The 13,238-nt window shown below is 43.5% G+C and overlaps 1 protein-coding gene across 2 annotated transcripts; it reads right to left on the reverse strand.

The window, feature by feature from the left end:
* Positions 1–1,564: 1,564 nt before the first annotated feature.
* LOC115147012 (succinyl-CoA:3-ketoacid coenzyme A transferase 1, mitochondrial-like) lies at positions 1,565–12,042 on the reverse strand. 2 transcript variants are annotated; one of them, XM_029689002.2, is made up of 18 exons: positions 11,925–12,042; positions 11,624–11,842; positions 9,552–9,678; positions 9,225–9,315; positions 8,946–9,081; positions 8,620–8,769; positions 8,342–8,448; positions 8,049–8,109; positions 7,815–7,922; positions 7,595–7,709; positions 3,186–3,280; positions 3,001–3,049; positions 2,781–2,853; positions 2,595–2,670; positions 2,415–2,504; positions 2,230–2,310; positions 2,020–2,121; positions 1,565–1,889 (listed from the first exon to the last, which is right to left on the reverse strand). In XM_029689002.2, exons 2-18 carry the CDS (start codon positions 11,720–11,722, stop codon positions 1,854–1,856), a joined length of 1,596 nt encoding a protein of 531 aa, XP_029544862.1. In that variant the 5' UTR covers positions 11,723–11,842; positions 11,925–12,042; the 3' UTR covers positions 1,565–1,853. The 2 variants fall into 2 exon arrangements, with proteins under 2 accessions (XP_029544862.1, XP_029544863.1); XM_029689003.2 differs by lacking the exons at positions 2,595–2,670; positions 2,781–2,853; positions 3,001–3,049.
* Between the last annotated feature and the right edge of the window lie 1,196 nt (positions 12,043–13,238).

Genomic DNA, 13,238 nt, shown 5'->3' on the forward strand with positions numbered 1-13,238 from the left:
TCTGGCGAGCACATGGAGGGCTGTGCGGCCCCCCGAAGAAATGCCACCCCACACCATGACTGACGCACCACCAAACCAGTCATGCTGGAGGATGTTGCAGACAGCAGAACGTTCTCCATGGCGTCTCCAGACTGTCACGTCTGTCACATGTGCTCAGTGTGAACCTGCTTTCATCTGTGAAGAGCACAGGGCGCCAGTGGCGAATTTGCCAATCTTGGTGTTCTCTGGCAAATGGCAAACCTCCTGCACGGTGTTGGGCTGTAAGCACAACCCCCACCTGTGGACGTCGGGCCCTCATGGAGTCTGTTTCTGACCGTTTGAGCAGACACATGCACATTTGTGGCCTGCTGGAGGTCATTTTGCTGGGCTCTGGCAGTGCTCCTCCTGCTCCTACTTGCACAAAGGCGGAGGTAGCGGTCCTGCTGCTGGGTTGTTGCCCTCCTACGGGCTCCTCCACGTCTCCTGATGTACTGGCCTGTCTCCTGGTAGGGCCTCCATGCTCTGGACACTACGCTGACAGACACAGCAAACCTTCTTGTCACATCTCGCATTGATGTGCCATCCTGGATGAGCTGCACTACCTGAGCCAGTTGTGTGGGTTGTAGACTCCGTCTCATACTACCACTAGAGTGAAAGCACCGCCAGCATTCAAAAGTGACCAAAACATCAGCCAGGAAGCATAGGAACTGAGAAGTGGTCTGTGGTCCCACCTGCAGAACCACTTCTTTATTGGGGGTGTCTTGCTAAATGCCTATAATTTCCACCTGTTGTATATTTCATTTGCACAACAGCATGTGAAATTTATTGTCAATCAGTGTTGCTTCCTAAGTGGACAGTTTGATTTCACAGAAGTGTGATTGACTTGGAGTTACATTGTGTTGTTTAAGTGTTCCCTTTATTTTTTTGAGCAGTGTATTTTCTCTCTTCCTCCTAGACCATCACATCCTACCTACCGGCCTTACAATCCAACAGAACCCAGGAGCAAATCATCACCCCCCTTTTCTGAGTAGGGAACAGGTTGCGTAACAATTGTTTTTCCTGGTTGAGCCTCTGGCCCGCACCATTAGTGCAAAGGTCACAATGCTGAATTTACCCAAGTTAGACACATTGTATGAGTTTGACTACCCCAGATGCTCTCAAGTGTATATAATGTATGATATCATGCAGACAATACATCCCTGTGCCATCTGCTGCTGTAGCCACTTTAAACTATGCCACTTTGTTTACATACCCTACATTACTCATCTCATATGTATATACTGTACTCGATACCATCTTCTGCATCTTGCCTATGCCGTTCTGTACCATCACTCATTCATATCTTTATGTACATATTCTTTATCCCTTTACACTTGTGTGTATAAAGTAGTAGTTTTGGAATTGTTAGATTACTCGTTGGTTATTACTGCATTGTCGGAACTAGAAGCACAAGCATTTCGCTACACTCGCATTGACATCTGCTAACCATGTGTATGTGACAAATCAATTTGATATCATCCCATCCTGAACCAAAAAAAACACTTAGCACTTGAGTGTCTCTGTAAAATGATGAAACTCAAACAAATGTAGTTATGCCATTTTAAGAGTAAAACAATCTGCCATGGATCATACCATATACAGCTTGGAATGACCAGTCATTGCATTGTAGACCTAGACTTCAGCAAGCTGATTCTATTGTAAGTCACAGGCACGTTGTAGCCGACTGACTCTTAACTGTCAATACCTTCAAGTCTGCACGTCTATTTATACCTCTCTCCCAGAGTTGATGTGTACATGCATTTGTAGCACTATGGTCACGTGGAATGTTAAAAGAAGGATTCTGTGCACTGCAGAAAGATTTGGAGTCACTGGGTTCAGATCTGCTGCATTGGTCTTAGATTTGGGGACACCTATCAAGAAACACAAACAGTGATCAGAGTTGAGTCATTATAATGGAAGCACAGAACATTCAGTGTTGAGTTAATGAGTCAGTAGTTATTCCATGATTCATCTGAGCTATGATGGGTTTGTCAAACTCACAGCAAAATCTGTGCCAGTGCAAGCTCTGATGTCATCAGGAGTCAGCCCCTCCCAGATCTCTATGAGAGTGAGGCCGCTGGCCTTGTCAACATCAAAAACTGCCTGGGGGGGGGGGGGGGGGGGAGGAGGAGAGTGTAAGCCACTGCATACAGGGAGAGGAGATTGACACTGCCTGCAGCTGACAAGCCAAACTTTATTTAAAAAGCTCACCTTTTCAGTGATGATCCTATCAACACACTGCTTCCCGGTCAGTGGGAGAGTACAACTCTCCAGGATTTTGTGTTTGTCCCCCTTAAGTTTGTAAGGAGAACAGGTTTACTATAGGGTATACTCCTATAGTGTAGTAAGGTCTAAAACCATATGTATGAAGCACCAGAGGTAGTGTCATTTTGTACCTTAGCAGAATGCTCCATGGTCACCACCACTTTGGTTCCTGCACTTGCCACTAGGTCCATAGCCCCTCCCATTCCTTTCACCATCTTTCCCTTTGGAGGTCAATGAAGAGAGCATACACATGTTGAAACATTATATACACGTATTCCTACGATCGGCCAGGATGAGAGACATGATCATACCGGGATCATCCAGTTGGCCAGGTCCCCATACTTAGACACCTGCATGGCCCCCAACATGGTCAGGTCAATGTGGCCACTGAAAGTAGAGGTGGTTCATGTTACCTTCAGCTACTCCAAAGGAAAAAGTGATACAACGGTTAGCGGAGCTAAAGATCGGGGAGTACAGTAGGTGGTTTGAGCACTCACCCCCTGATCATAGCAAATGATTCATCACTGGAGAAAAACGCGGCTCCAGGAACCACAGTTACAACCTCTTTACCTAAATAACACAACCAGAGACTGGGTAGGAGGGTAAAGGGCAGGAAAGATGTTCCCAGAAAGCTTTGATTTGAGGATAGCATGTCCAACCAAAAACTTTCTACAACTTTGTAGGTGTAGTGTTGACGTATGTGCTTGCTGTACGCACCTGCATTGATAAGGTCTGGGTCTACCTCACTTTCGGTGGGATAAGGACCCTTTTTATAATTCACAGACAAAACAACAAAAAGACACAGACACACACACGCAGGGCTTTGTCAAAGAGAGGGTGCCCACTTTCCTGAATGCACTTTCTACTTGTATCTGTAAATCTAACAGTTTAATATGGCTCACCAGGCCCAGAAGTCCATTCTCACTCTGTAGGTGCACAGTGATGTCAGAGTTGATGAAGTTGCTGGCCAGCATCGGGATCCCAATACCAAGGTTTGCTGAAGATGCTGTAGTCAAGGGACCTATTAATAACCAATCACATCCACCACGTCTACATATTGTATATACCTAGGGCTGTTTGGTGACCATATTACCGCCACACCGGCAGCCATGAGTCATGAAGGAAGTCAAATTCCATGTTTAGTCATGGTAATTAGGCTGCTCCAAGCTCTGATGCTGCTAATGGTCATTATAATAAAACTTAATGTGAGCCCATGAGCTCATGTTGCGCAACATTTCTATAGGCTATGCAATTGCATGAGAAAACAAGAGTGATGGCCTCAGCTTTCTATATTTATTTCCCAACTTTCCTTCTATTAAGCACATTGTTTATCTTGCCAGCACAGCTACCTGGCTGGCATGAAAATGAACCACGGGAAAAATCCGTCATCAGTGTGGATGACGGATCACCACCTCAAGCTGAACCTCGGCAAGACGGAGCTGCTCTTCCTCCCGGGGAAGGACTGCCCATTCCATGATCTCGCCATCACGGTTGACAACTCCATTGTGTCCTCCTCCCAGAGCGCTAAGAACCTTGGCGTGATCCTGGACAACACCCTGTCGTTCTCAACTAACATCAAGGCGGTGGCCCGTTCTTGTAGGTTCATGCTCTACAACATCCGCAGAGTACGACCCTGCCTCACACAGGAAGCAGCGCAGGTCCTAATCCAGGCACTTGTCATCTCCCGTCTGGATTACTGCAACTCGCTGTTGGCTGGGCTCCCTGCCTGTGCCATTAAACCCCTACAACTCATCCAGAACGCCGCAGCCCGTCTGGTGTTCAACCTTCCCAAGTTCTCTCACGTCACCCCGCTCCTCCGCTCTCTCCACTGGCTTCCAGTTGAAGCTCGCATCCGCTACAAGACCATGGTGCTTGCCTACGGAGCTGTGAGGGGAACGGCACCTCAGTACCTCCAGGCTCTGATCAGGCCCTACACCCAAACAAGGGCACTGCGTTCATCCACCTCTGGCCTGCTCGCCTCCCTACCACTGAGGAAGTACAGTTCCCGCGCAGCCCAGTCAAAACTGTTCGCTGCTCTGGCCCCCCAATGGTGGAACAAACTCCCTCACGACGCCAGGACAGCGGAGTCAATCACCACCTTCCGGAGACACCTGAAACCCCACCTCTTTCAGGAATACCTAGGATAGGATAAAGTAATCCTTCTCACCCCCTCCCCCCTTAAAAGATTTAGATGCACTATTGTAAAGTGGCTGTTCCACTGGATGTCTTAAGGTGAACGCACCAATTTGTAAGTCGGTCTGGATAAGAGCGTCTGCTAAATGACTTAAATGTAAATGTAATGTAAATGTAAAAAGTGTCCTAAATTCGATGTTTAAGTGCATAGATTACATGTATTCCCCCCCCCCCGCCCCTGTTTTGAGACAGGTGCATGATAAAATGGTCCACAAATCTCAAACATATTATTTAGTATATGTAAAGATTCAAATCAAGAATAGTCTGATGGGTGACAATATTCACCTATCACTTGTGAATGATATATTTTCACTTGTGAATGATGCCCAGCTTAAGGCAAGAAACAATGCTTTTTTTTGCAACTTCTTCGAATCATATACGCACACCTCATGTAGCCTAATTTTGAAAAGGTTTGTAATCACAACTAAAGAGTTTCAAGTTTGGAGAAGAATTTACCTTAAAAATGCACTTTTTAGTATAATAAAAGCATTATATGCATAATCGCATTTGCGGAAATCTCTCACTAAACATCAACAAAACTAAGAAGATGATTGTGGACTTCAGGAAACAGTAGCGGGAGCACCCCCCTATCCACATCGAAGGGACCGCAGTGGAGAAGGTGGAAAGCGTACACATCACTGACAAACTGAAAATGTCCACCCACACAGACAGTGTGGTGAAGAAGGCGCAACAGCGCGTCTGGGTGAAGAAGGCGCAAGAGCGCCTCTTCAACGGCAGGAGGCTAAAGAAATTTGGCTTAACACCTAAAACCCTCTCAAACTTTTACAGATGCACAATTGAGAGTGTCCTGTCGGGTTGTATCACCACCTCGTAAGGCAACTGCACCGCCCACAACTGCAAAACTCCAGCTGATGGTGCGATCTGCCCAACGCATCACCGGGGGCAAACGTCCTGCACTCCAGGACACCTACAGCACCCGATGCCATAGGAAGGCAAAAAAGATCATCAAGGACATCAACCACCCGAGCCACTGCCTGTTCACCCCACTATCAACCAGAAGGTGAGGTCAGTACAGGTGTATCAAAGCTGGGACCGAGAGACTGAAAAACAGCTTCTATCTCAAGGCCATCAGACTGCTAAACAGCCATCACTAGCATATTAGAGGCGGCTGCCTATATACATATATATTAGGAATCACTGGTCACTTTTAGAAATGGATCACTAGCCACTAATGTTCCGTATCTAGCATTACTCAGCTTATATGTATAAACTACACTCCACATTTTTCTACGGTATCTTAGTCACTTAAAAACAAAATGCATATTGCATCACCCATCTCATATGTATATACTGTATTGTATTCTATACTACACCACTGACTGTTAAACAGCCATCTCCAGCACATCCGAGGCTGCTGCCTATAGACATAGATTAGGGATCACTGGCCACTTTTAGAAATGGATCACTAGCAACTTTAATGTCTCCGTATCTTGCATTACTCATCTCATATGTATAAACTGTACTCTGTACTATTCTACGGTATCTTAGTCACTTTAATTGTGTGTAAATATTGCGTCACCCATCTCATACTGTATTCTATACTACGCCACTGTATCTTAGTCCAATGTCACTCTGACATATATGTATATATGCTTAATCCATTCCTTACTTAGATTTACATGTATTTTGGGGTATATGTTGTGAAACTGTTAGATATTAGTTGTTAGATATTACTGCACTGTTGGAGCTAGAAGCACAAGCATTTCACTACACCCACGATAACATCTGATAACATCTGCTAAACACGTGTATGTGACCGATACATTTGATTTTGATAAGGGTGTTTTCGCGCTAATGGAACATTCGAGCATATAGCCTACTGCCGTGTGCGCATTGCTGCGCTTATAATGTGAAGAAATAGCCTAATAGTTTATCAACATTTTCTGCCACATTCTGATCTGTTTGGTCCACCACATTGTGTAATTTCTTATTGTATTTATTTGGAATCTATTGCATTTTACAGCTGTTCCAGACTATCTTTGGAATATTTATTTCTCACACAGAATAGGTCAACATTTGTACTATGGGGGATAGTCAATTGACATAGGCTAGTGCTTTTGCTGTTAGTTAGGCCTTTCTCATCTTGTTGGCTGCCGAAAAGTAAATGTGGACAGTTATTCCAATATGAATCTCAGAATTGGATAAGGATGTGCACAGTTGCGTCCCCGATGTGTCTGTCTTCACTTGTAGCCTGTATGAAAGACCCGATCAGTGATGGAGAGCCATGTGAGTGAGAGGTGCTTCGGAGCATGCAGCACTCAGGGAGAAGAGCACGCAGCACTCAGGGAGAAGGGCACAACGGCCTCTGGCCACAAAAGGCATGGATTGTTTTAGGATGCATTACGGCCACAAAAGGCATGGATTGTTTTAGGATGCATTACGGCCACAAAGGGGATGACGCCGGGAAATTCAAGGCATTGTCAAATTGTGAATGAGAGACTGAAGTGTGAACAGCCTGCACAAATAAACAGAGCAGAGGTCATGAGCTTTCAAAATTAAGCATATAGATACCCATTTCTTTGTTAACCGCTCAACACAGAATAGCCGCATGTGCACACTCCCTGAATCGTTTGGAGAAAATATCCTTTCAATGTAATCCAGCTATGTTCAATTGTATTCTTCATACTATAAAATAATGCCACGGAATTCTAAGCAAATCTTGTCTGCTAAATGAACTAGCGTAGCCCACAGCCATATGGAATAGCCAGATCAGGACCTACCATAAGGACAACTCAGAGTATGCTATTCTGTTCTTCTGAAATAGACCACATTTTCTTCATATCATGTTTCTTTAGAACTGTCTAAAATAAAGAATGGATTTATTGTGAAGGTATAGGCTATATTACATGGATTTATTAGACTTTTTCCAAATGTAGATGTTCCAAAGGTCTGCATCAGTGGCTTGTAGGCTGTGTGCAAGCCAGGAGATGCTAAATGTGTTTGTTAATTAACTGTCAATTACCGTGAGACCGACCATTTATTTGCTTGACAATTACCGTCTGAGGAATTTTTGTGACCGCCATAGCCCTATATGTACCTCACGTTTCAATATCAATCCACACTGTTCCCTCCGGCCCTGATCCTGTGTAAAGGATACCATACATCCCATCCTGGAACTCCAGTGCTGCCCTCCTGATGATCCTCTCTCGGAGCAGGTCTGCCTTCCTCTTGGGTTTGGGTGTCTCCATAGAGCCTTTCTGGACCGTTCTCTTCTGCACAGTGAATAGGGATTATTGCCAATCAATAGTACAGAGAAAACAACCGATTCCAAGTTACCTGCCACCAACAGACTGACAGACACAGACAGGCAGGCTTACCTCTATCCTCTTCTCATAGACTGCCCCCTTCACAATCCTGTCAACATAGATGCTGGGGACATGGATATCTTCTGGAGCAAAGGTCCCCACATCTACAATCTCTTCTACCTAAGACAGTAGTAACCGAAGACCCAGTTTGGGTTTAAAAGTCAGGTGTAAGGTTCAGTAAACTCTTAGGCCACACATGATAGTTGAACAAGCTGTTAATTGAAACTGGTTCATTGACATGCTAACCTCCACTACGGTGACTTTAGCTGCTTTACACATGGGCTGGTTGAAGTTCCGTGCTGTTTTTCTATAGAAAGACAAAGACAGTATCATGAACTGTTTATTGTATGCTGATATGCTAAGTAGAGTCAGTGCATTAACTATATAATCATTCACAGTGACAGTCGTTGTCCGTTGTAATTGATTTTGAATGTTAGCACTAGCAGAAGCGCAACATCATGCTAGGAAATGCTGACCTCTTGTGGAGTTTGAATATAACACGTTCTTATGATTGTTGTTGAAAAATCAGCCAACCTCACCTGAACACAATGTTACCGGCTCGATCAGCTTTCCAGGCCTTGATCAAAGCAAAGTCCCCTGTGATGGCTCTCTCCATGACATAGTGGATGCCATTGAACTCCCTCACCTGTGAGATAATGACATCACGTGTCAGGGTCAGGAGTAAAAGCTGAGCTGACCTCATAGTGTCCACCTCGATCTCTCTAATATTACCCGGTCTTTCTTGGGGAAAAAAAAGTAAATTATTCTGGGTAAATAAAGGTTCAATATGAATATATGTGTGTGTGTTTTTGCATACCTCTCTCTTCTTGCTAGCGATGGCCACACTGCCGTCTGTGTTGTATTTGATGGGTGAGCCTCCCTCCTGGATCAGTGTGCCATACCCAGTAGGCGTGAAGAAGGCAGGGACCCCAGCACCGCCGGCACGTACCCTCTCTGCCAGGGTACCCTTCAGTAGATGTATGGTATAAGAAAGTCATAACACGATCTAACACGTAGGCTATAACAAGATACAAAAATGTTATAACAAACGTGTTATAGCGAGAATGACAGGCAAATCCATTTTTCATTACAAACCAGATGGAGAAAATACTTTAGAGTGACACACAGTCATTCGAGTCTAACCTGAGGCGTTAGCTCCACCTCCAGTTCCCCTGAAAGGTACTGTCTCTCAAACTCTGCATTCTCCCCAACGTAGGAGGAAATCATCCGCTTGATCTGCTTGGTCCTCAGCAGCAGACCAAGACCAAAATTATCCACACTGCACACACACACGAGAGATTTATCCACACGAGAATAACACAAACACATTTCTATCTTGCTTAGATACATACAACACATGCACAAAAACAAATATACTCAAAGGCACTCGCACACACACTCATTGTGTAGTTGCCTAATTACCCAGCGTTGTTGCTGACTGCAGTGATACCTTTCACTCCAGTCTTCAATAAACTCCCAATCAGATTCTCGGGTATTCCACACAAACCAAACCCTGGAAAACATTCAGAAGAATACATTAAACTCTGAATTATCCTATACATTACCCAAACTAATGTACAAACGCGAACATGGAATGTTAATGATTAGCGCTTAAACAAATATGACATATTGTTTTCCCAGAAGCAGAAGATATTTATGAGGTTTGAAACGCAAAACGTTTGAATTTGACATTTGACTAAAGCATAACTATGTGATGAAAAAGGCCTGAGAGTAGGTACAGTATGCTACCTCCGACTAGTAGAGTGGAGCCATCTGGGATGTCTTTCACTGCCTCTGTGGGGTCGGTAAAGAAGCGGGCATCCCTGGGGCAGGAGGTGGAGAAGCAACAGCCACACACCCGAGGGTGAGGAACACACTGAAATAACCACATGATAATTTGGACAAGGACATCACAGTAAACCTGGATTTTTACCAGTGAATCAATATAGTTAGTTCAATCCCCCTCAATGAAATTGATACAAATTTGCATGTTGTTATTTCGTGCCCCCATTTTGTCAGGGGAAAAAGGTATGTTAGAGTTGTGTCAAAAATGGTTAATTCAAAGTGATTCATGTAGCACTGTGCCTTTCTCTCATGGACTAGGATTCATTCTAGAATAAAAACGTGTAAAAAATCTTGTAGGTTTCCTACTTGATTTATTCTAATGCTCTCCACTTAGACAGTTCTCATCCATAAGAACTCTGAGTGACCCATCCACAGTATTATAGCACTCAAATCAAGTTTCTTTGTCACGTGCGGAGAATACAACAGGTGTAGACCTTACAGTGAAATGCTTACTTACAGGCTCTAACCAATAGTGCGAAAAAAAGGTGTGTGAGTGTGTGTGTGTGTGTGTGTGTGTGTAGGTAAGTAAAGAAAGAAAAAAAGATAAATAAAACACTCCCACATACAGTGCATTCGGAAAGTATTCAGACCCCTTGACTTTTTACGTTACAGCCTTATTCTAAAATGGATTAAAGTCCTATAGGTGCCTTTAGGCAAACTCTAAGCGGGCTGTCATGAGCCTTTTACTGAGAAATGTTTTTTGTCTGGCCACTCTACCATAAAAGGCCTGATTGATGGAGTGCTGGAGAAATGGTTGTCCTTCTGGAAGGTTCTCCCATCTCCAAAGAGGAACTCTGGAGCTCTGTCAGAGTGACCATCGGATTCTTGGTCACCTCCCTGACCAAGGCCCTTCTCCCGATTGCTCAGTTTGGCCGGGCAGCCAGCTCTAGGAAGAGTATTGGTGGTTCCAAACTTCTTCCATTAAGAATGATGTAGGCCACTGTATTCTTGGGGACCTTCAATGCTGCATAAATGTTTTGGTACCCTTCCCCAGATCTGTGCCTCGACACAATCCTATCTCGGAGCTCCACGGACAATTCCTTTGACCTCATGGCTTGGTTTTTGATCCGACATGCACTGTCAACTGTGGGACCTTATATAGACAGGTGTGTGCCTTTCCAATTGTATTTTTTTATTTAATATTTAACCTTTTTAACTAGAAAAGTCCATTAAGAACACATTGTTATTTACAATGAAGGCCTACAAAAAGGCAAAGGCCTCCTGCGGGGACTGGGGCCTGGGATTAAAAATAAAAATATAAATATAGGACAAAACACACATCACAACGAGACAACACAGCACTACATGAAGAGAGAACTAAGACAACAACATAGCAAGGCAGCAACACATGATGACACAGGATGGTAGCAACACAACATAACAACATGGTAGCAACACAACATGGTAGCAGCACAAAACATGGTACAAACATTATTGGACACATACAACAGCAAAGGGCAATAAGGTAGAGACGATACATCACACAAAGCAGCCACAACGGTCAGTAAGAGTGTCCATGATTGAGTCTTTGAATGTAGAGATTGAGATAACTGTCCAGTTTGAGTGTTTGTTGCAGCTCGTTCCAGTCGCTAGCTGGGAAAAGAATCTAATGTGAAACAATTTCTAAAAACCTGTTTTCACTTTGTCATTATGGGGTATTGTGTGTAGATTGATGACGGGGAAAAAAATATTTAATCAATTTTAGAATAAGGCTGTAATGTAACCAAATGTGGAAAAGGGAAGGGGTCCAAAATCTTTCCATATTCAGAGACCAGAATAAAACATTTGAGGTTCCTAACAGTTCCATACCATTAAACAGTATCAATAGTCACAATTTAGCACACAATCGTTACATTGTATATGGAGCAATACAATACTAGCTTGATATACTGGATTAATAAACAACATTTTACCTAATGTTCAGGTTTATTATACACATAACACAAATTGTGTTCAAATTATAAAGTTGTTCCTACCTTGCCATACTGCATAGACAGTACTCCTTTTTGTCTTCTCACTGAAGATATATTTCTATGAAATTGCTCTGATTTTGACAGAATTCTGAAGGACGCCATTTTCGGAATCTGTCTGTCAGTCTTTCAGAAAACTGAGTGTTGGAGGTTTGCAGTACAGGTCATTCCCCCTGGGCCCAGTCAACAATCAGGCCAGGGGGGGTGGGGGCATCCCTGGAGTGACTGAGAAATTGACCAATTAAAAGTGATACTGCTTATTAGTGCAATACTGACCAAAAGTTTTAAATGTAGGCTTTCAAAGCACCTCGTGAAAGGGTAAGTCCCTGTTTCCCCCACATTCAAGTGAAAACCTAAAAAGGCATGAGACCAGGTAGCATAATCACAGGATCAACATGGAAGACCACATTTTGAGAAGAATTTCAAGCTTTCAATTCCAAACTTTGTTAGAGCGAGAGAGACTGTCTATTTATAAGAGCATGTGCATGGAGGGTTGTCACGTCCTGACCATAGAAAGCCTTTATTTTCTATGGTAGAGTAGGTCAGGGCATGACTAGGGGTTTAGTCTAGTTTATATTTTCTATGTGGGGTTCTAGTTTGTATTTTCTATGTTGGTGTATTGGTATGATTCCCAATTAGAGGCAGCTGGCTATCGTTGTCTCTAGTGGGGGATCATATTTAAGTAGCATTTTTTTCCACCTGTGTGTTATGGGATATTGTTTGGAGCACTTTGCACCTCTGTAGTCACGGTTTGTTTATTGTTTTGTTAAGTTTCACTATTAATAAAGCATGTGGAACTCTACATTCGCTGCGCCTTGGTCCGACCATTATTACGAACATTGTGACAAGGGTAGGGAGTCTCACTTGACAGACTTCAGAGAATGAGTTGAGTCAGGGGCTCACATGCCAAACACTCTCTCTCTAGAGCCAATGAGATAAAGACTCTGAACAGTGGGGCAGATTTGTGAAGGAATACATCTTTAGACCCTATCTTTTAGATAATAGAACCTCTCCCAGGGCTGAGTGCCATGAGAGGAGAATGTATTCCATCTACCGTAATTTGAGTAACCTAGACATAGACTTACCACAGCTACTGTGATTTGTTTGGTAAAGGGAAAAAAGTCAAAACCATATGTTACTTTCAATAACATAATCCCTCAACCAACCAACCAACATAGAAAAACATGGAAATCATTTCAAGTTGTATGAACAAAATACACATGGTATACACTTCCTGCTAAATGTTTGTCTTGCAGTTGTGAGTGCACTTCAGTGTGCCAGCTATGCCCACTCTAGTAGGTGAGACTGGGGGTTCAAAAATATGGACTCATCCCCTCCTTATAACCTAACATTGAATAGGTAAAAGTGAGTATTCCACTTCATTGAACTCTTCAATCCATACTGCGAGGAAAATATAAATGGAAATAGGGTCCTAAATCAATGGATGGGCCTTACATGCCCCATAGCCACCACATGTGCGTCTGTGAGAGCGGACATTGAAGAGGTCATAGACTACTTACAGACGAACAAGAAAAACAACTTGCACAATCTCGAAAGGCGGTTCCGTAAAATAATTCAGGACAATTGTCAACGGGTGTAAATTATGACAAAGGTTTCTTTT

This window comes from Oncorhynchus nerka, linkage group LG19, assembly GCF_034236695.1.
Source record: "Oncorhynchus nerka isolate Pitt River linkage group LG19, Oner_Uvic_2.0, whole genome shotgun sequence".
Taxonomy (NCBI): Eukaryota; Metazoa; Chordata; class Actinopteri; order Salmoniformes; family Salmonidae; genus Oncorhynchus; species Oncorhynchus nerka.